The 21,242-nt window shown below is 47.2% G+C and overlaps 1 protein-coding gene and 1 long non-coding RNA gene across 7 annotated transcripts; one reads left to right on the top strand and one right to left on the bottom strand.

The window, feature by feature from the left end:
* Window positions 1-1,598: 1,598 nt before the first annotated feature.
* On the top strand, window positions 1,599-13,375 carry LOC123142629 (disease resistance protein RPM1). Its single transcript, XM_044561459.1, has 2 exons — window positions 1,599-1,903; window positions 9,941-13,375. The coding sequence occupies exon 2, from the start codon at window positions 9,949-9,951 to the stop codon at window positions 12,661-12,663; it is 2,715 nt and encodes a 904-aa protein (XP_044417394.1). The 5' UTR covers window positions 1,599-1,903; window positions 9,941-9,948; the 3' UTR covers window positions 12,664-13,375.
* A 1,488-nt stretch (window positions 13,376-14,863) lies between these two features.
* LOC123142639 (uncharacterized) lies at window positions 14,864-20,469 on the bottom strand. 6 transcript variants are annotated; one of them, XR_006470591.1, is made up of 6 exons: window positions 20,253-20,469; window positions 19,363-19,526; window positions 17,792-17,870; window positions 17,480-17,707; window positions 15,547-15,633; window positions 14,864-15,441 (listed from the first exon to the last, which is right to left on the bottom strand). It is a non-coding gene; the product is annotated as an uncharacterized lncRNA (long non-coding RNA). The 6 variants fall into 6 exon arrangements; XR_006470587.1 differs by having other exon boundaries at window positions 15,547-17,707; XR_006470590.1 differs by having other exon boundaries at window positions 14,864-15,279; window positions 15,547-17,707.
* Between the last annotated feature and the right edge of the window lie 773 nt (window positions 20,470-21,242).

Here is a 21,242-nt window from a genome sequence, read left to right as displayed (position 1 = left end):
CCGGATGGCCCAGTTGGCCTGGGGTTTTCCTTTTAACTTTTTATATTACTATTTTATTTATATTAGGGCATCAAACCACTTTGCAAAAAGGTTGGTTCACCATGAATATTAGCAAATGAAATTTTGCCACATGATGAACATTTTATTTTAGACATTAGAAAACTTTTATTTTTGACTTTTATTTGAATTTGAATTTGAATTATGATTTGGATCAACCAAGGATTAGCAACAGTAATGTGATGACATGGCACCATTAGTGGGGGATTACTGTAGCTTAATTGTCCGGGCATCACATGGGTTCGATCTTACAGTGCTCAATCCTAGTGACATCAAGGGTGTTACAAGATCCCTCCCCCATGAAAGCTCTTTGGGACGGGATGACGTCAGACCAGAAGAAGGAGATGGTCGCCATTGGTGTCGGCTGGCTGGCCGGTAGGCAGCCGGAGGACGACGACGTCCCAATGAAGGACGCCGCCGCCGAAGAACGGGCGCCACCCTCCTCCTCTTCCGCTCCAACCTCGTGGATGTATTGCACCTTGGCCATCAGCGAGGCCCGTGCTCATTACATGGACATGGTGCGGGAGGAGTAGTCTCGGGAGGCACAGGTCGACGTCGCCTACAACCACAACCTCATGTAGGAGCACGTGCAGGCGGAGGAGTGGCTCACGGCCGGCAGGCCGTCACGCCGAATACAGACCTGGTGGAGCAGTAGGCGCAGCTCGAGTCCTACTGCTCCCCCCGCGAGATCTATCTCGCCCGGTGGCGGTACCGCCAGCAGGTGGCGGAGTTGGCGGCCGCGAGAAGGAGAGGGACGATGCGGGCGAGGCGGTGTTCGGCTAGACCGACGACGAGGAGGACTTCGCCGAGTCCGCGCCTCGCCGCGGCGGCCATGAAGCTGGCATGCATGTCCGCTGGCGCCGCCGACAGCGAGGAAGAGTAGTGCACGGTAGGTCTCCGTCACTCGTGTCCCAGGAAGGCCACCGCTCCTCCCCTCCCATCGACGCCAAGCTTGGTGGGATCATAATCTTTGGCCGATTAGTCGCTTGTCGGCGATGTGGAGGCAGACAGTTTCACTTCCCGGGCCTCCGGAGGCGGAGCTGGAAAAGACAAAACTTCAATTCCCTTGGTTCATGCCGGACACAGGCAACAGGTGTCGGCGATCATTTAGATTACGTATTAATTATGTCTTAGAGTCGGACTAGCACCTCTTTGATGTAAATGTAATAAAATTTGTCATGTTTATATGAAATCCGGACGTGTTTATATGAAATTTGGCCTTATTTACACGAATTTTTTATCCAATTTGTTAAAAAATAGTTAAAATATATGTAACTATGATTAGATGGCGTCGTCCCGTACTTATGTCCGTGGTCTGGTTCTCTGTCCGCGGACAGATGGGAAAGGAAATTTGTGAGTGCGCGTTGGAGATGCCGTTAGGTGGCCTAGTCCTGTCGTGAACCTCCGCCTTTGACGGGTCGTCGTGTTGCCCATTCTGTCGTGTACCTCCCTCTTGCGCATTTTCTTTTCTCGCCTTGCGTTTGAAGATTTGACTCGGTGCCTTCCCTCCCGTCGTGCTCCTCCCCCTTGCGTATATTTTTTCTCGAGACTTGAGAAACCAAGCGTCGTATTGTACAGTATACGGTAGGTGAAGCCAGTACCTGTTCTACTTGCCCATTAAATAATCTGTCCCGCCAAACTCCATGCATCGAGCTTCTCCCTATTTCTGTCCTAGTGGAACGGCAGTCGTTTACTCGAGCAACACTTGGATGAAGAAGATTGCCGGTGAGTTGGAGAATCTCCAGAAAGAAGCACTGTGACAAAGCATGGACATAGCGAATTAGAGAAGGTCACCAAAAAGTTCACTAGTCGAATTAGACTTGGGGAGTTTGGTATCGTCAACAAGGTAACAAATCATATACTCTTCTAGATTTTATCGATCAACTATACTCTTCTAGATCTGTTCCGGTTGACCACTTCCATGCATCTTCATATGTTTCGTTCATTTAGTTTGATTTCAGAACATTGAATTTCCGTAAGTAGATTTGTCATGTTATTTGTAAGTTTGTAACAAGCCGGGTGAGGGGGAGTGCCCTGATTAATTTGGAGGGAGGGGCGCTAATATGTGTCTGCGGATGTAAATACAGAAAATAGCCACACATAACGGCGCCATTGTTGAAGATGCAAATATCTTTACTCAAGCGCTTCGCGCAGCAAGTACTTTGGCCCCTTTCCTTTCTCTTCAAGAGCTTTCAGAGCTCTGTTCGTTATGTGTATTTATTAAGCAGAAAAGATTGTTCAATAGTCAGAGATACGGGAAATTCAGACACAACAGGCATGAAGCCCCTACAAACACATTACCTAACATAGCAGATGCACTAACAATTATCAACGAAAAGCTGAGCCAACCATATCGTGCCATTGAGCCGTTCTCCGCCAAGCGAGCCAGATTCCGCATGTGCCATCAAGGGAGGGGGACGAAGGGAAAGTTGTGATTATACTATCATAGCATTACACCTTCTATCTTAACCATCTATTTTCCATCAAAGTTCATGCGGGCAAACATCCGTTTTTTGTTTCTTCCAAATAAAAAAAAAATCACATGTCTCCCTCGAATAAAGACAATGGGAGAACACTTTTCACAAGATTATCCTAGAACATTACACCAAGCATATCAGGTAGATAACTCTCCTGATGACCTTTGGTGACCCTTACAACTTCAGGACCGAGAGCCTGCTATCCAAGGTGGTCGATCTCACGGGCTCCTACCACGCGATCCTTGGACGGATGTGATATGCAAGGTTAATGAGAGTGCACATCTACGTCAACCTCAAGCTGAAGATGCTAGGCCCCAACGGGGTGATAACCGTCCTTAGAGACTTCCAGCCTTGTTGGCAACCCTACGTGGGTATTGACCTGATTATCCACCGTCAGCGTGCAGTGCGACCGTCTGGTTTGGCTCTTCAAAGCCCAGCCGGCAATGCACCGTCCGACATGCAAACATGGTCGATGAAGGTTGAATGAAGAAATCTGAAGCGTCAGCCCTTTACCTCACGCACCAGATGTCGAAGGTGAACTCATCGATACCGGTGATCAGGGAGATTCCCTTTTTTGTTTGGCCTGGGGCTAAAACCTTTCATAAATCTGCAAGCTAAGACATAGGGTTTTTACCCAGCTCCAATCCACCATGATGTTTAATACCAAACGTCCTGCTTTAATTCTTGATACGTATGGTTACAACACGTTCTTATATTTATTCTTTTTCTAGATCTAGCTTTTAATAAGCCTCCAATGTCCTTTTTTCCAATCCTTTGCATGGCTTCTTCTGACCACCAATAGCTTCGACCTCGATATACCTAGAGGCTTTGTACTCTGGATAGTAATCTGCACCCGCATGTTCTTTTCAAAATAAGATGCACACATTTGGAAAAACATGTATCAGCTCATATGGCAGCTTAAGTTTACTAAAGATTTTGCGTCCCGTACATGTTCATTGGCAAAATGTGGTCTTTCAGCATCAGAATGTGAATAACTGTCAGAACTGTATCTAAGGCGGAGCTAGTCGAGTCAAACTATGATTAACGGCTAGCGGGTGTGCGATGGCACCCAATTGAGTAAACTATGTATCGCCATGAAGGGGTCTCTGTGCCCCCATTCAATGATTCATAGAACTTGTTCGTCCTTTGCTCCTCCTCCTCCTCCTCCACATTCGCCTCGAATCTTCAGATGTGACAGAATTTTTAGGCGCACGTGTATTTTTCATGTCATCTAATATGAATTCAACAACGTGAATTGCAGAAAACCACCCCATTGACGCCAAGATTTGCAGGAAACATGGGTTTACAAATTTGGGACAAAAACCACTGATTCTCGGACTAATCTTTTGCAAAAAAACACTAATCAGAGGCTTATGGCATTTTGATAACGATTAGGACATGTGGGTCCCACATTTGATGACATGGCATAATGGCTCGCTTTAGACAACGTTTGGTCTAATATTGCAAACTAGTCCCTAGACATTACTCTTCAATAAAAAAAACAATATGCTCCATTTTCATATGTTCGGTCAACCCCCACGAAACCGCACACAGGCAGACATGAAGCGGAGGGCAGGGCGTCGACCCGTTAGCTGGGCAACTGGGGTAGCTGCCAGCCCGCCCCGGTTTGAGCCTCGGCTCTAACGTGCGCCGCTCACGGAATTTGTCCTATGCAAAAGCCAACGAGGGTTAGCCATTGGGTTGGTCTCATTTCTTTTAGACAGGAAGCACATGCAGTAGTTACGGTTCTTTCCACCGCGGGCAAGACCACCAGTCGCCGCAGCCTCCTTCACCGGCCGCCGCCAACACCCCGGTCCGTCTCCTTCTCTAACTCCATGGTGCACTGACCCGTCGCCCCGCCTCCTTCTCCAAGTCCATGGTCCCGACGGCGGCTCCCGGTGCCGGAGATTGGTGAGGCGACGGCCTGGATGCCACCTCCCAGTGCATGGACGTGCGCCCCAACAGCTGTTGATCCCAATCCTGGGACGCACCCCTCGCCACCTAGTTCCTGCATGTGTCACTCCGCCTCCTCTCACTGGTGGACCGGCAGGATGCCCTCCTTAGCGACTGCTCTAGGCGTGAAGGGGCTTGGTAGCGGCGCTGTCTCCTGGATCAAGTCGATGACAATGGAGGGGCAGCACGATGGGGGACATCTTGGATGTCCATGGCGGAGACACCTACGGGAGAAGAGAGGGAGCTCGGGAAGGGAAGAGGAGATGTGAGAAAATAAGAAGCAAAGGAGGAGGTCGGGTGACACGGCGGTGCGGGGGTGCCCTGTCACCCCGCCGCCCGAAACAGGAGCTCTTTCACCAACGTGGAAGCAGCAGTTGGCACGGGAGCTGGACAAAGAAGAAACAGAGACTAGACAACAGTTTCCATGGAGTTGATTGTTTTTTATTTATTTTTTTGATTGAAAGGTGTCCCTGTAGAATTACAGGGACTATTTTGTAAATCTAGAAAAATCATCACCTAACTATGTCTAACATGCAACGTTATACTACGTCAACAAATGTGGGAACCATATGTCATAATCACGGTTAAACTGCCCGAAGCGACTGATTAGTGTTTTCTGCAAAATATTAGGCTAAGAATTAGTGGTTTTTGTTCCAAACTTGTAAACCGGTGTTTTTCGCAAACCTCGATGTCAATATGGTGGTTTTCTGCAATCCACTCGAATTCAACATGAGTACCATACTCGCTTCTCCATTGTCGTACCACCTCCTCTCCCGCACGCTCGGGCTCCAACACACAATGTACAACTCTCAGTGATAGCCTAGCATAAACACATTCTTGAGAAGGTGCTTACCCATCACCTCATTTCTTCTTTCATGCTTGTTACCGCAAGCAGTGCAAGGGCACCACACTCCACCATGTCTACTATGTCTGGCAAATGCTGCTTCCAAGACCTGGTTCGTCTTTGTAATATATTCCAAACTCACAATCCTCCCTCAGTTGTCCGCTGAACATCCACTCATGATCCTCCATCTGATGTGTTTTCATTGACCAAGTAGTTTCATGTAGTATTTGTTCAATTTATTACAATTATTCACGGCTATCAGGTTTTATAGCATTAGCTCAAACTATCTAATTGCTAAGAATAGGCCCAAATCCAATCAGAGGACGTGTAGGATGGCTTCATTCTCATGCTCTACTCCTATCCGAGACAGGATTTCGGCAAAACCTCATGTTGTTCTCCAATCACACGTCTCAGCAAAAAATGAGAGAATCCAAAAAAAGCCCGAGCTAAACCTCCTACCCAAAACCGGTCGAACCGCACAGACCGCACCCACCCCCCGGGCCACGACCTCCCACCTGCACCTGGTCAACCCCCACCCTGGGCAAGTCCCGCACCGCTCACCCTCCCACTCACTCTCCTTCTCCATCTTCTTCTTCGCCGCGGTGGCCACTCCATCCACCTTCCTCTCACCGGATCTCGCCGCCACGTCCTCGCCGGTGATGGATCTGACCCTCCGCACTTTACCCATGTGCTTCCTTGGGTGTGCACCGCCCTCGCACCCACCCACCCACCCCCGAACCCACCTTCTTCCTCCCTGCTCCCTCCGCCTCCACCAGCCCCCGGTGCGGCCTCAACCACTGGATCCGGCCGCCACTGGCCCCCGATGCAGCCTCACCCACCGAATCCGGCCGCCACCATCCCCAGGCCCTAGAGCCGCCTCAACCGCCTGAGCCGGCCGCCACCGGCCCCCGACGCGGCCTTAAACCACCAGAATCGGCTGCAACGACTATCGGTGCGGCAATGGGCCCCCATCTTCCCTCGGTTGTCTATGAAATGCATCAGCCTATGCAAACAGAGGGTTCCTGCTCCCCTGCTGCTCCCTTCCATCCCACCGGGGTAAAGTGCCGACGACCATCGGGGCACGGTCGACCTGGTTGCCACGCGTTGCTTATATGAGCTCCTGCCCCCATCGCCTCGGATCCAGCTCCCTTGCTGCATCAACGTGAGCTCCACGTCACGCTACCGCCCGGTCTGCTGGCTCCACGGCCAGGGATCCCCATCCCTCGAGTGAGCTATCCTGCCTCCCCTCCCCTCCGGCGAGCTCTCATGCATTCAGTTCGGCCTTCCGTCGCATGCAATTTTCTTCGTTTTTTAGAGAAAGGGAGTGCAGTTCTTTTAGAGACACGGGCTACACCTCTCCGGCGCGTCCGTGCAGTTCACTGCATTTTTTGCACTGCATCGTGCAGTTCAGTACCCCGATGCGGCCAGCACAATCTCGTCCCCGAAGCATGATGCATCCCTACTTCCCCTCATGCTCTGGCGCATCCTTCTTCATGCCGGCGATGGCACCCCTGGCTACCCCCAGTCATGGCCTCTCTACTACAAAGGAAGCTGCCATCGCATGTGATGGCGAGCATGAGGAGGCTGGGTCGCTCCGTCCAATGAGATGCAGTTCGTCGGCGAGTGGCTCATGCATGCAGTCCCTGTTGGGACCCGATGCATTTTGTTTTGTGTTGTAAAATTCCTAGAGTCCAACAAGAAACAACCATGAAGGCAAAAGGTGAGGCACATCACGACTATGGCTGTTGGATCCTATGTGTGCTTGATCCGGTCGTGGTGCGCCCATCCATATAGTTTCATGTTTTTTGCAAGTTTTTAGTTTGCTTTATAGAAAAAATGCTTTATAGAAAAAATGGAAGTAACGCAATTGTTTTCTTTATGGAAAAAGGAAGTAATTTGGCGAAAAGTTAAAAAGATATTTGTGAAAAACATTTTCAAAAGAACATGTGCAGTTCACTTTGTTGACATTTCGTGAGATCGAAAAATGTAAGATGTGGTTCATTTTGTAGTGGCCGGTGGTTTATCTCCAGCGAACTCCCCCTTGAGTCTCTTTAGTTATGCTATATGTTTTTGTAAACATTCCATGTCATTAGTTTCTGCGGTTCGTACTTCTTTTATCCGTGCAGTTCGCTATGTTTTTGTAGCAGTAGAGTGTTACAAAAAAGACAAAGTAAAGTCATACACACTTCATTATGGAGTTCAGTTCAGTTTTGTGTGAGATTGTGGTTCAATGTAAAATACTATGCGGTTCAGTGTAAAATAGTATGTGGTTCACTTGTAAAATGATACTGTTGCGGTTCACTTATGTCGAACTTAAATCACAAGAGTATAATGTGGTTCACTTCGATAGCGTTTGCAGTTCACTTTTCGATATTGTTGTGGTTCATTTGCCCTCGTCTCTAAGGTCCACTCTTGTTCATCAGAAAAATAAAAGAAATCATGCAGTTCGCTTGCCCTATGCAGTGCGCTTTTCCACCGAAAGCAGTGTTGTTTTCTGTTTGATGGAGTTCACTTCATTGATTTTGGTGTTGCGAAAAACACGGTGGCCGCATACCGGTAAAATCAAAACTGCTCTTAAAACGTAAGGATTAGAGAGAGTGTTTTAGATTAAAAAGTTGTGCCTCGTCGATATCTTTCCAACGGCGTATCATTTGCGTCATTCTGATGAGTGGTTTGATGATAGCTGTCACTCATCGGATACCGCTCCATTTTCAAAATTTATTTAGAACTGCGAGGAATCTCAAAAAGAGTTCAACATATGAAATTTCTGACTTTTCCATAACTTTCCAACGGCATATCACACGCCTCGTTTCGACAAACAGTTTAAAAACTACAGCAAAAACCATACCAAAAAATCGCAAATTTGAAAAATAGAGTTTCGTGTTTCGGTAATTTTAAAACTGCCCTTCAACCGTAAGAAATTAGAGTGAATTCTATATGAAAATGTTGTGCCTCGATGATATCTTTTCAATAGTGTATCATTATTTGCATCATTCCAAGGAGCGGTTCGGTCCTGGACGAAAGTCCACACGGACGGTCCTGGACGCAGTACTTGTGGCCCGTTCCAGCAACAAATCGATTGCACCCCCTTCCCCATGAAGTTCGGGTGACCGTCATCAATGGCGAAACGCCCAAAATCACCTTACGCCCCTCAAAACCGTGGTGAAACTCTGGATTCCTCGCCTTCAACTTGATCCGATGCAATCTCCTCGTTCGACGGCGAGGAGTGCCATCTCTTACTTATTTTTTCTTATTACAGTGGTCAGGTGGAAATGCTTGATTGGAGAAGAAATAGGCAGGGGCCCCCGCCCGGTTAAATTTAACCGGGGGGGGGGGGGATTTTGTTTAAACTAAACACACTTTATTGATTAATAATGTTCATGGGAATACAATGGAGATCTGAAGGATTGAGAAGCCAAACATGGCGACCCAAGTCCAAACCAAAAGCATGTTTAGCGAGACTATGTGCCTCGATATTTGTGTCTCTTCCTTCAAAGATGAAGGAGCACTCCTTGAACTGACTAACATTAGATCTAATTTCCTTCACTATACTAGCATACGCAGCACCTATTTCGTTGTGTATATCATTCACCACAATCCAGCAATCCGAAGGAATCACCACATGTGATAATGAGAGATCAAACGCAATAGCTTGTGCCTCCCAACAAGCCAACACTTCGAGAGTAGCTGGGTCAGTGATGCCCAAGGTTCTGACAACCGAGGCTCCAAGATAGTGGCCAGAAGCGTCGCGACACACGGCGTTGTAGGTGCCCTCATTTGCTTCTTTAGAGACGGCGCCATCCACTCTAATGTTGGCGAGCCCTTGAGCTGGCGGGATCCACTTTGCTCTTGCCCAGGGAATAGGTACTGGCACTACCGGCTGCTTCTTTTGTTTGCATTCACCCAACTCTCTAATGTATTTGTTCACAAAATTAAATGTAGCAAAAGGCCTTTGGAATTCCTGCTCGTGTGGTGCGTTACGTCGAGCATGCCAAATCGCCGAGAGGGTGATTAGCACTTCGATAAAATCATCATATGGGAGGGAGTCCAGAATAGAGAAAATCCACCTCTTGGCATCAGGCTCCCTTGTATTTTCCACCACTTCCACCAGGTCAGGATCATGGAGAGCCCACACACATCTAGCCATGTTGCAATGTAAAAGTGAATGTTGCCAGGAATCATCTGAACCACATAGGCCGCAGCTTGTAACAGGGGGCAGATTAATTAAGTATGAAAATTTATGTAGCCTCTTCGTAGCCTATTTGTAAGTCTAGCGTTTTCGGTTGAGCCGGGCTCAGCCCACAAGCCCGCACGTCCAGCCCGCACTAGCGCCAACGAGATCTATTGGGATGTACACGCACGCACATGCAGGAGCCGCACATGAGCCCTAATCGCCTCTCACCCAACATTTTCCTCAGCATAACTGTGAAGGTGTATTTTGTGTTTTATCTAAAAAAAGGTGTATTTTGTGGCTGTTGGATTATTCGATCATCAGTTCATCATACATGATATACTAATGATTAATGACATGCATGCTTATATGCATCTATCACATTTTATCTGACAAAAACTAAAAGTTGCCACTTTTTTTTTCTTTGTCTATCAACAGAAAACAAAATGGCGGAGTCACTCCTTCTCGCGCTCACGAAAGTGAGTTACTACTTAGCCGAACAAGCCGGTTACAAGCTAACTGAAGAAATAAGAAAGCTGAGGGACCTTCCAAGTAAGGTCGGGAAAATTGAGCGGGAACTGAGGATGATGAATGCAGTCGTACGGCACATTGACACGGCCGACACGAACGAGCTCCTCAAGGAATGGATAGTGGACGTGAGGAAGCTGGCGTACCGTGTGGAGGATGTCATGGACAACTTCACCCATCATGCTCTTGAGCTCGAGGGAGAGTCCTTCATGATGAGACAGGCCAAGAAGATATACTTCAGCAAGCTTTTCAGTGCAATGGCATCTGACATAATCCAGATAGATGAAGACATTCAGCATGTTACGGCCCTGAGAGAACGGTATGTGCATGTTGACCTGACTCAACAACAGATGCAAGCCCCCCAAGATGAACTGTTGCCTCAAGTCCGGTTCCCGCAGTTTGTAAATGATGAAGATCTGGTGGGGATGCAACCATACAAGGTCCCGCTGACACAGTGGCTGCAGTCGGCAGAACCAGATGGAACAGTGATAACAGTGTGCGGTATGGGAGGACTGGGAAAGACCACCCTCGTCGCAAATGTGTATGAGCGGGCCAAGAGCGAGTTTCAGGCCCATGCATGGATTGCTGTGTCCAAGACATACGCGCCGGACGCTCTGCTGAGGACACTGATTCGGAGTGTTGGTGAGGATAAGCAAGAGCAGCTGGGGAATGACAAGAACATCCAAGATCTGAGAGCAGTACTGAACAAGAAGCTCAAGGAACACAATACCATCCTAGTACTGGATGATGTATGGGACCAACGTGTGTTTCTGGACATACAGGACGCATTCAAAGATCTTGAAACAAGCCGTGTTGTGATCACGACAAGGTCCGATGATGTGGCCTCTCTTGCTAATCCAGCTCGCCGGCTTAAACTGCAACCCCTGGAAAGCAGTGATGCATCTGAGCTCTTCAGAAAGAGGGCATTTGCCAAGAACAGAGACCACAAGTGCCCCGACCATCTCAAGGAGCTCGCGGAAAATATTGTCATGAGATGCCAAGGCCTGCCACTGGCGATCGTGTCCATCGGCATCCTGCTGTCTTCGAGGAAGCAGATAAAGCCTGTGTGGACGCAGGTTTATAACCAGCTTCGATACCATCTGGCCAAGAACGATGATGTGCGAGGGATTATAAACCTGAGCTACCGCGACCTGCCTCCCGAGCTCCGAAACTGCTTCCTGTACTGCAGTATGTTCCCGCAGAATTGGTATCTGGCACGGAGAAGCCTTGTCCTGCTGTGGGTTGCAGAAGGATTCGCCGTGAGAGAAGACCAGAGCACGGCAGAAGAGGTGGCTGAGGGGTACCTGGAGGAGCTGATACGGAGGAACATGCTGCAGCTCGTGGAGACGGATGAGCTAGGCAGGGTGAACACATGCAAGATGCACGACATAGTGCGCGACCTGGCTCTTTCCATTGCCAGGAACGTGAGGTTCGGCGCAACAAATAACTCCTCTGAAGCCATCTCAACAATGGATACTGAGATAGTTCGTCGCCTGTCCATGAGTGGAGACACGTATATCAATCAGAAGAAGGGGCTGCCGCATCTCCGCACCCTGATAGCACATGGAAGAAGCCCTGCATCGTCCCCGGACGCAATATGGCCAGTTCTGCTCAAGTCCAAGTTCATAACTGTTCTCGAGCTGCAGGATTCCAATATCACTCTGGTGCCACCGTCCATTGGGGACCTATTCAATCTGCGATACATCGGCTTAAGAGGGACTGCAATCAAGATGCTACCAGATTCTATTGAGAAGCTGCTGAATCTGCAGACCCTGGATGTGAAATCAACTGGCATAGAAAGGCTGCCACGAGGGGTCGCCAAGGTGAAGAACCTAAGGCACCTGCTAGCCGACCGTTCTGACGACGACAAGGATCTGGAGTTCACGTGCCTGGGAGTGGCTGCACCAAGAGCTCTATCAAACCTGGAGCAGCTGCAGACTCTCGAGACAGTCGAAGCAAGCAATGACTTAGCAGAGCAACTCGAGAAGCTGATGAGACTGGAGAGCCTGTGGATCGACAACATCAGCGCGAACCAGTGCGCGGAACTGTTCGCTGCGGTGTCCAGGCTGCCTCTTCTCTCGAGCCTGTCGCTCGCCGCGAGTGGCCAAGACGAGGAGCTCTCCTTCGAAGCTCTCCAGCCAACGTCCAGCAAGCTCCAGAGGCTGATCGTGAAGGGGCTCTGGGCCACCGCGACTCTGGACTGCCCCATATTCAAGGATCACGGAGGGAACCTCAAGTACCTGGACATGAGTTGGTGCAACCTCGGGGAAGATACACTCAAGGAACTTTCATCTTACCTGCAAAACCTCACTCACCTGAATCTCAACAGGGTGAACAGCGCGAAGCATTTGGTTATCCCTGCAGCCGTTTTCCCGCTCCTCAAGACGCTTTCGCTGCAGGATATGCATGACGTCGTCAAGCTAACGATAGAAGCTGGCGCCATTCCGACGATCCGAGCGTTGTATCTTAGGTCGATGCCGAAGCTGGGGATAATTCCTGATGGCATCGAGTCCCTTGACTCCCTCAAGAAGCTTTGGATGGTTGGCCTGCACCCCGAGTTCAGTGCGCGGTGGAAGAAGAAGGATGAGTGGCGTCAGAAGGTAAGCAAAATCCCGGAGCTTCGCATTATCTAAGGGAGGCTCGATGCACTCGATCTACTCCTACGTACTACAAAGCAGGGTGCGCTCACAGTTCGCTCTTTCGGTGCATGCTTCCGCACCTTTTACTTGTTCCTGTTGAGACTATTCATTTCCATTTGTTTGTTTTCATGCTTCCGTTGCCGGACTCTTTGTAAGGATATTTGCCATGTTTAATTATTTTGTCAATAATAAGCGAGGGACTTGTCCTTGCTTGACCTACCATTTCCCCAGTGAGCTCTATTGCATGGAACGTCCCCAAAAACCTAATACCCTCTGGCGGCGATTAGGGTTAGGTGGACTTGACAGCGCCGCTGAACTCATCGGCAGGACACACCAGCGAGCACGGGCATGATGGCAACATCATCAGCCGGCAAAGGATGGAAGCACAGCGGCGCTCTCTCACCTCGTTCTGCGCAAGTTCAGATGGAGGAGTCACTGGGAAAGTTGGACATCTCCGAGGAGGAGACGACGCCTCTCGTGATTGACGACGACGCACCTACGAAGTGGCTGCTGGCGGGGAAGGTTATGTACCGCAATCTTCTTCACATCCAAACAACATGCAACGCCCTCCGTCCAGCATGGGGCAACCCTAGGGGCTTGAATTTTCGCCCACTGGGAGAGAACTTGTTTGCGGCCGACTTTGAATTGAAGCGAGCCCGAGATCGTGTTTGGGAAGGGGCACTTTGGCACATTAGTAAACATGTGGTGATCTTGGAGGATTTCGAAGCACACATGAAGCCATCAGAACTCAAGTTCGACAGGCTGCCAGTCTGGGTGAGGGTAGTTAATCTATTGTACAATCTGAGGAACAACACATGGGGTTTGGCAATAGCCCAATAGATCGACAAGCATGCATCCATCGTCGGTGGGGTTTTTTTTTAGAGCAAGAGTTATCACTGATGTGTCTAAACTCTAAACCTCTCCGCAGGTGGATAGTAATTGTATCAAAAAGAGAGATAGTAATTGTATCCGGTGGGGTTTTTCTAGTTGTTTTGCCGTCAATAGCGAAGGGCTTAGTGGAGGTATTGGTCTTTTCTAGTCAAAATATGTTGATGTATCGTTCGAAAACTATAGTTTGTCTCATATCGATGTGAAAGTCAATCAAAGTAATAAGAGTTGGCGTTTCACAGGTTTTTACAAAGAGCCAAGGGTGGAAAATAGACACCACAGTTGGTGTTTCTTGCGTCCATGGGAGATTTCAATGAGGCTGCATGCCGAAGAGCGCTTTGCAGCCAATGCAATACCTAAGGGACAGATGCGGACATTTGGGGCAGCAGTGGCAGATTGTGCACTCTAGGATCTGGGGCGGCGCAGAGTCCCTTTCACATGGGATAACAAAACAGCAAGGGGATTCACGTGAATGTTAAAGCTAGACTAGATCGTCCTCTAGTTAACTTTGATTTCCTAGGCATGCTCGAGTTTACTACCATGAAGCATATTAGGACTGTGGAAACTGAATATTGCTTTGTACTCACGGAATTGAGATCCACTATGATGGTCGGCTGGTCGCATGCATAGCGGATATGAAAATATTTTGACATGGGAGGAGTCCGTTAAGAGAGACCTGAAGGATTGGAGTATCGACAAAGAGCTAGCTATGGACAGGGGTGCGTGGAAGCTTGCTATCCATGTGCCAGAGCCATGAGTTGGTTGCGAGATCTTATGGGTTTCACCTCTAGCCTACCCCAACTTGCTTGGGACTAAAGGCTTTGTTGTTGTTGTTGTTGTTGTTGTTATTGTTGTACCCATGTGGATTACTAGAAGGTTCAGGCGATGTGGCAATTGGGAGCTAGGCAAAGAGGCTTACATGGTGTTGTCGATACCCTCGCCGAGGTTCAGACTCATCTCGATTCCTAGGGGGAGCGGGAATTTGGCAACATGGAGAAGAAAGTTTGCAAATTGCAGAAGTGGCGACAGGAAGAGAAAGTCATCGCGAAAGCTGCCACATTTTTTTAATCCGGTTTTTTTAATAACAATTGACATTTTTTTTAACTTCTGTGACAAACTTTGGGAAATGTTTTCAATGCTTGCACAATTTCATCATGTAATGACATTCGTGAAAGTTGTGGCAAAAAAACCCAAATTAATGCTCCAAAAAATTTCGTCATGAAATGCTTGAATTGATGCTTCCCAGTGACAGTGCGTAAAAAAACTTACCGTTCCAATGTCCCGAGCAATATCGATGCAAGAGTCGTAAATAAAGGCTGCCTCATCATACCATTGCTACTGCCTTGAGCATGCTTCAATAACTTCAAGACAATCAGATTCCGCTTGGAGACGATTACATCCAATCTCGTTCGGCAACGACAAGCGATGTCTTGGGGCAAATGCCTCCATGATCACCGTGGAAGCTGCATGAGGTACATATATGGTTCGGGCTGCCAGAAAATTACCCGAGGCATGATGGGTTACTGCATCAATAGCTCTCCTTCCTTCCTCTGGGCGATACGAAGCCATTCAGTTTAACGAAGCTCAAAACCATCTTAGACCATTTCTCCCTCACAAACATGATCATCTTTGAAGAAGCTTTTGTATAATTCAAAGTAATGGCCAATATAGACATAGCACCGTTGTTAATCGGCAATACCAACAAGCTGTGAGTATAGCTTCCTGCAAGCACAAGTCCGGATGAGCCAGTACCAGGCATCTGACTAGCAGCTAGCTAGCCGGAGTATGTGTTCAGCCACCACAGAGCCCGAATGATGAACATTCCTCGCCTCATATATGAAGTTGCTCAATCACAATTTCAGCCAAATTTCCTTGGCTGGATTACTTCGGAATAAAAGATGTAAAATGTCCTCAGATTCCTACTTTGCAAATTGGCCACATCCCATTACTACCATCTGTACCTGAAGTGGAAAGTGGAGGATTCTGTACCTGAAGAGCATGTTTCTTGAGGGGACGATGAACAAAGGCAGGTTGTTGTGATATGTGCACGCAATCGATGATGCCTCCATCTGGACTCTGCGCATTTTGTAAACATACAGTAATGAGAAGAAAAAACATGTTACAGCATATCTGAGTCCGAAAAAGAAAATGCACTGTTCTTGCCAGTGTGCAGAACTTAAATCTCAAACTTGCATCTTCCAATAAAAATGCAACGTAAGATGGCATGCAGCAAGACATTGTTGAACTATATACTCATCTTTTGCACTGAAAAGCTGCTCATTTCGGTAGGTGGTGAAATGTTAACAAAGAAACAGAAGGTTTTGCTCTTTTTCAACTGGAGGCTATTTTGGCAAAAAACAGTCCGGATGGATGCAAATCTCATCTTCCTGCTCCACTTTGCTTGAATTTGCCTACTCCATCACCAAACGCTGACATTTAGAAAACAGAAGCAGAGTAGCAATGGAAAATAGCACCACGAATAAAAAACCAAAAGAAAAAGAGAAAAGGCAATCTTTTCTGAATTTGGAAAATACAGCTTCTACCCAAGCTTGGTCAAATTCTAGAAAACGCAGCTACAGTACAGTAGTATATACCAAATCAACAGGAAGAAAGATGATAATTAACCCCAATCCCAAGAACAAGGCCCAAAATAAAGAAGCAGTTCACGCCAAAGAAATCACCATTCTCCGTGCTGGCCCATCTGCTGAAGTGCATGAACACAAAAGTTCAGTGGCCACAATGAAATAAGATGTCAAAATTGAATTCAAGAAGGGCCGGCTTGGCTTGTTGAGCCGCTTCAAGTGCCAGTGCACCCTCGCCGCCAGCGACGTACCTGGCCTCCACAGCGGCTGCCCAGAAAACACAGAGGAACGGCTCAGCTAGCAACTGCCTGCACCTAATGCCAAAGCCTGTCTCACCTCAGCTCAGCCTCTACCTTCTTCTCCTGTCATCAATTCCCCCCTGAACCCAAATCACAAGAAGAACCTTGTCTCAGACAGGAGCAGTAAGGCCCCTCGCCCAGAACAAGAACGCGAGAATCATCCCAAGTCCGTTCGAACCAGAAGAGATTGAACGCGAGACTCTTCCCAATTCTCCACCCACCCAAGCACCCTCGCGCCCCACCTGACCAAGTCGCCAAAGCCAAGATCGTAGATTGTACTACTGCCTCCGCATGGTTGCAGCCGATGCCGGCCACCGGCATGCCCCTTCTCCTACCGCAGTTGGCGCGCGCCTGGCTTTCTGGCCGCCGGCGCCCCCGCATAGCCTCCCACCAGCTGTCGTGCCGTGCCGCCCAGGCCCAGCACCAGCACCGACGGCCACTATAGCACGAGAGCCACCGATTGCCCTGACCACGGTCCCCGAACGCCAACGCCTGGTCTCCGGCCGGCGTCCAAGGAACGCACCTGGCCGGAGAACTAGCAAGCCCAAGGCAAAGCGCAGCTCGAGCGAAACGCCGTCGACCGCAGGGCAGGGAAAAGCCTCCTCTGGAAGCGGTGCCCAACACCCCACACGCCGCCTACCACGGCGGCCTCCCAAACTCGATTTTCCTCTCACAGGCGACACCAAGCAGCAAAGCCTAGAACTAGAACAGCAGGCAGAGAAGCACACAGCTGGGCCGGAGTAAGCAATGGCTTTCCACCCACCAACTGACTGACACGTAGAGACCACCAACGGAAACAAAATGTAAAGGTTCCTTATGTAATCGTGGTTAAAAGCAAATCTGTAGCTTGCTTGGACCCTCGGTCCTGCTATGCTACGCTAACCTCTCACCGGTGCATGCATGCATGCATACGGAAACAAAACAGCAACAGCAAATGCACAGCAAGCAGCAGCAAATGCAATCGATAGCCAAGCCTCATTAAACAAAAACTGCAAATGCACAGGATAGGAAAACTTCACTTCTGGGATTGCGAGCACCCACCGCACACCATCGTCCTACACGTCATTGGCCAAAACATTCAACCGTGCACACAGTTAACTCCATTTCCCGTTTTCGACACCAGATACTAGTGATGTATGTATGTCTGTCCAATTCGTGTTTCTGTATAGCCACATCATTCACTACTCATTGCAGCAAAAGTCTTCCACCTTCGGTTACGTACATCCTACAGAGAAGAAAAATAGTCTTCATTCTTCATTTACCTATAGCCTACAGAGCAGCAAAACAAGATTAGTGACCATAGTTGGCACTAAAACAAGCAAGCGCAAAATAGAGTTGCAAGGGGATAATTACCTTACGTGCAGCTCAACCCCAAATTTTACTCACGATCTCTCCAGCCGCCAGCGTCAGGGCAATCAGGCCCGGCCAGTCCCTAAAAAATAGGAACCATGCTTACACAAGGGTATAGGTTCTTGCCAGTGCGCAAGTCATAAATCATACTAAAAATCATGGGAATATTAATAAGGAATTATCCCAGCAACAAAGGAAGGACACATTGGAATGGAACAATATAATGCATGAAAACTCTGTTTCATAAAAACGCACTTCATAACTTATCAACTACCACAGTCATACAAAATCAGAACTGATCATCTTCTTTGGGCAGACACTCAAATATACTAACTGAAAGCCATACCATAAACAGAAAAAAACACTGTAATGTAACAATACATATATAGATAGTTCAAGTATCACATGTGAACTGCATGCAGAAAATGGAACAACAAATATAATACTGATGAATGGTTTTATAACAACACATAAAAAGAGAATCCTAATGGCAACACATACTCTATGGGTACCACACACGGTGGAGTACTAAAGGACGTGATAACAGAATCAAAAAGACATCTCATGTTGGTGCTTTTGTCTAAGATTTTATAACACCAAGTATGCCACTGAGAAAATGATAGAGATGCTTGAAGACAGGTAGTATTTGGCATTTGAACCACTATTTTCACATCACAAACTTTCCTACAAGCTCCTAGAGTTGCATTCAATATATGTGCATCGTATAAAAGATGGCAACCAACTGAAAATAATTACAATGCCAGTTCCTACTTCTCCAGAACATATTGGAAATGAAGTAAGATTATTATACATAACTAGACATAGGCATGTTTATATATCACAGGTTAGAACTGCTGGAGAATGCGCATAGCAGAAAAATACACTGTAGGTCATTAAGCAGGCACTCAAATTCAAACTGAAACCATAGTGTAAACGAGACAAATACACTGTAATGAAACGATACCTATAAACAGTTCAAGCATTACATGTGAACTGCATGCAGAAATGAGAAAAAGAACACATATAGTAGTGATGTGCGGTTTTACAACACATAAAAATTGAACTCTAATGACAATACATACTCTATGGGTAGTGAGTACCACACACAGTAGAGTACTAAAGGACATGATAGCAGAATCATACAATCAGCTCATATTCGTGCTTATATCTATGAGTTTAAAACACCAAGTGTGCCACCGAGAAAATGTTAAAGAGGCTTGAAGACGAGTAACATTTGGCATTTGAATTACATAACAAGCTTCGCTACAAGCTCCTCAAGTTCTATTCACTAATGTGCATCGTATAAAAGATAGCAACCAACTAAAAATAATTCCAATGCCAGTTCCTACTTCTCCAGAACACATTCGGGATGAAGTAAGATTATTACTAGACATACAGGTTTTAATCAATCACAGGCTAGAACTGCTGGTGTGAACAGCGGAAAAATATCATTCATAGTAAGCTACACATCACATGTGTACAGCTGTACCAATGGTCTACATAATCAGTACTGACAAATTACAGCCTAACCCTGATGTATATTGTGCAAGGCCGGAAAGCAGGAAAGTACTTACAGTAGACGTCCTTTAATTGTAGAGTTGAACCAAGGCTTCGTTTGCTTTGTCTCAAGGTTCTTAATTGCCTTTATTAGCTCCTCCCTCTCATCATTAGCCGCCTGGGTATTTTTCTTCAATTCCTCGATGACAGCGTCAGTCTTCTTAGGATTGTACCTGCAAACCTGGGAACAGAAGAGGTTTCTTTGCTGAATTCCTAGTTTCCAATGGAAAAATAAAAAGGTGATGTAACAATAGTATACAACAATGAGAATATTGCTGCATCTTCAGCATCAATGATATCGCATCAGTTAATCAGCTGGTCTGGCCAGCAAAGCATGTAGACCAGATGAATAACAGCAGTCTAATAATCTTACATCACCGTCCTTCTTGACCCCCACACCTTGTTGTTCTAAACAACCTAAACCTGGTTGGTGCATGCTTACCAGGTCAGAATCATGCCATTACAAGAGACCACACATTGTCGTACCTGTACCTTTTCAATGGCAAACTAAATGTAAAGCTGAAACAGAATGGAAGGATGTTGATTGGCCGGAAAATCATTGAACCCGAACTAAACGTTAATCAAAGGGGAAATTCCCCAAGCGAGGAACTAAACCAATGGGACGTAAAATTCTACAAAAGCGACCGAACTCATCACCCTTCCTTTCACTTACATAAATCAATCGCTCGTCACAGAACAAAATACTCCAGCAAAGCGGATCGGGAATTTCCAGGAACTGGTGCGCGAGAGCGAGCGGACTACCTACTTCGATCAGCAATAGCCATTGTCCTTCCTTCCAACATAAATCAAACGCTGGTAACAAATCAACCCGCTCGAGCGAACCGGATCTGGAATTTCTACGATGTCCTGCACGAGCACTACAAGAGGGGGAGAGCGAGCGAACTACCTCCTTGGGCCCGCGGCGCAGGCGCTTCCCGTGGAGAGAGTCCGCTCCATCCGGGGCCCAGTGGCGCGGGACGGGACGGGTCCGGCGGCCCTCTGCCGGAGGGCCGCGACGGCTGCGCGGAAGGCAGCGGGGGCCATCCAGGCGGAGGCGGTGGTGCGGCGGTGCGAGCGAAGGCAGCGAAATGGCACGGGCAAGAGGAGAAAAAGGTGGCTCCGAGCTTTGGGGAGGAGGACGGGGTTTTATCCGGGGCCGAGGTCGCGCTCGCTCATAGCGCACCCCACATGGGCCGGGCCAAGCAATACTTGGGTTTCTGTTATTTTCGTGGATTCCTTTTCCCCCCCTATGGCTTTCGGGCAAATACAAATGAATATTTTAAATTAAAACATGAATATTTTGGATATAAATAAAATTATTTTATTTAAATTATACGAAAATTCTATTTCTAAACGTTATATATATGTGTGACTTTTATGAAATAAAATCTTTCAAAACTACAGAAAAAATTATTTAATATATGTGTATAAAAATTATTAAAAAAATTCTTTTTTCATGTATAGAAACTTTTCGAAGAAAAAACATGAACATTTTTTACACATGTGAGCAATTTTTTATCTGTTTGGTTTGCATCTATATATGTTTCCGAAATATGTTACCACATTTTAAAATAAGTATACTTATATGTAAAAATCTATACCTACTAATAAAGGGAGAAGCATTTCTTCTCGCCTGTCACTAAATTACCCCTAAAATTTGCATCAAAATTATCCATCATACCATCCATAAGAGACGCAAAAACGTCCATTAACTGGAAAAGTTGAAAACTTAAAAAATGATTCGTGTGCCCAGCACGCCCTCACGCAAGCACGCCTCCTGCTACACCGGCAAGATCTAGCCGTACACTACACATCCCATGCCCAAGTCGGACTCTTTTATTTTTATTATTTTCTTTATCCGCTTGGTCGGTTAAGCAATCTAGCACCGAACCCCTTT

This window comes from Triticum aestivum, chromosome 1B (assembly GCF_018294505.1).
Source record: "Triticum aestivum cultivar Chinese Spring chromosome 1B, IWGSC CS RefSeq v2.1, whole genome shotgun sequence".
Classification (NCBI taxonomy): domain Eukaryota; kingdom Viridiplantae; phylum Streptophyta; class Magnoliopsida; order Poales; family Poaceae; genus Triticum; species Triticum aestivum.
Note: the sequence above shows the minus strand (reverse complement) of the source record. Positions and strands in the feature narration are given on the sequence as shown.

Coding starts and splice junctions, on each gene's coding strand:
- LOC123142629 (XM_044561459.1), top strand. CDS start 9,949: ATGGCGGAGTCACTCCTTCTCGCGCTCACGAAAGTGAGTTACTACTTA.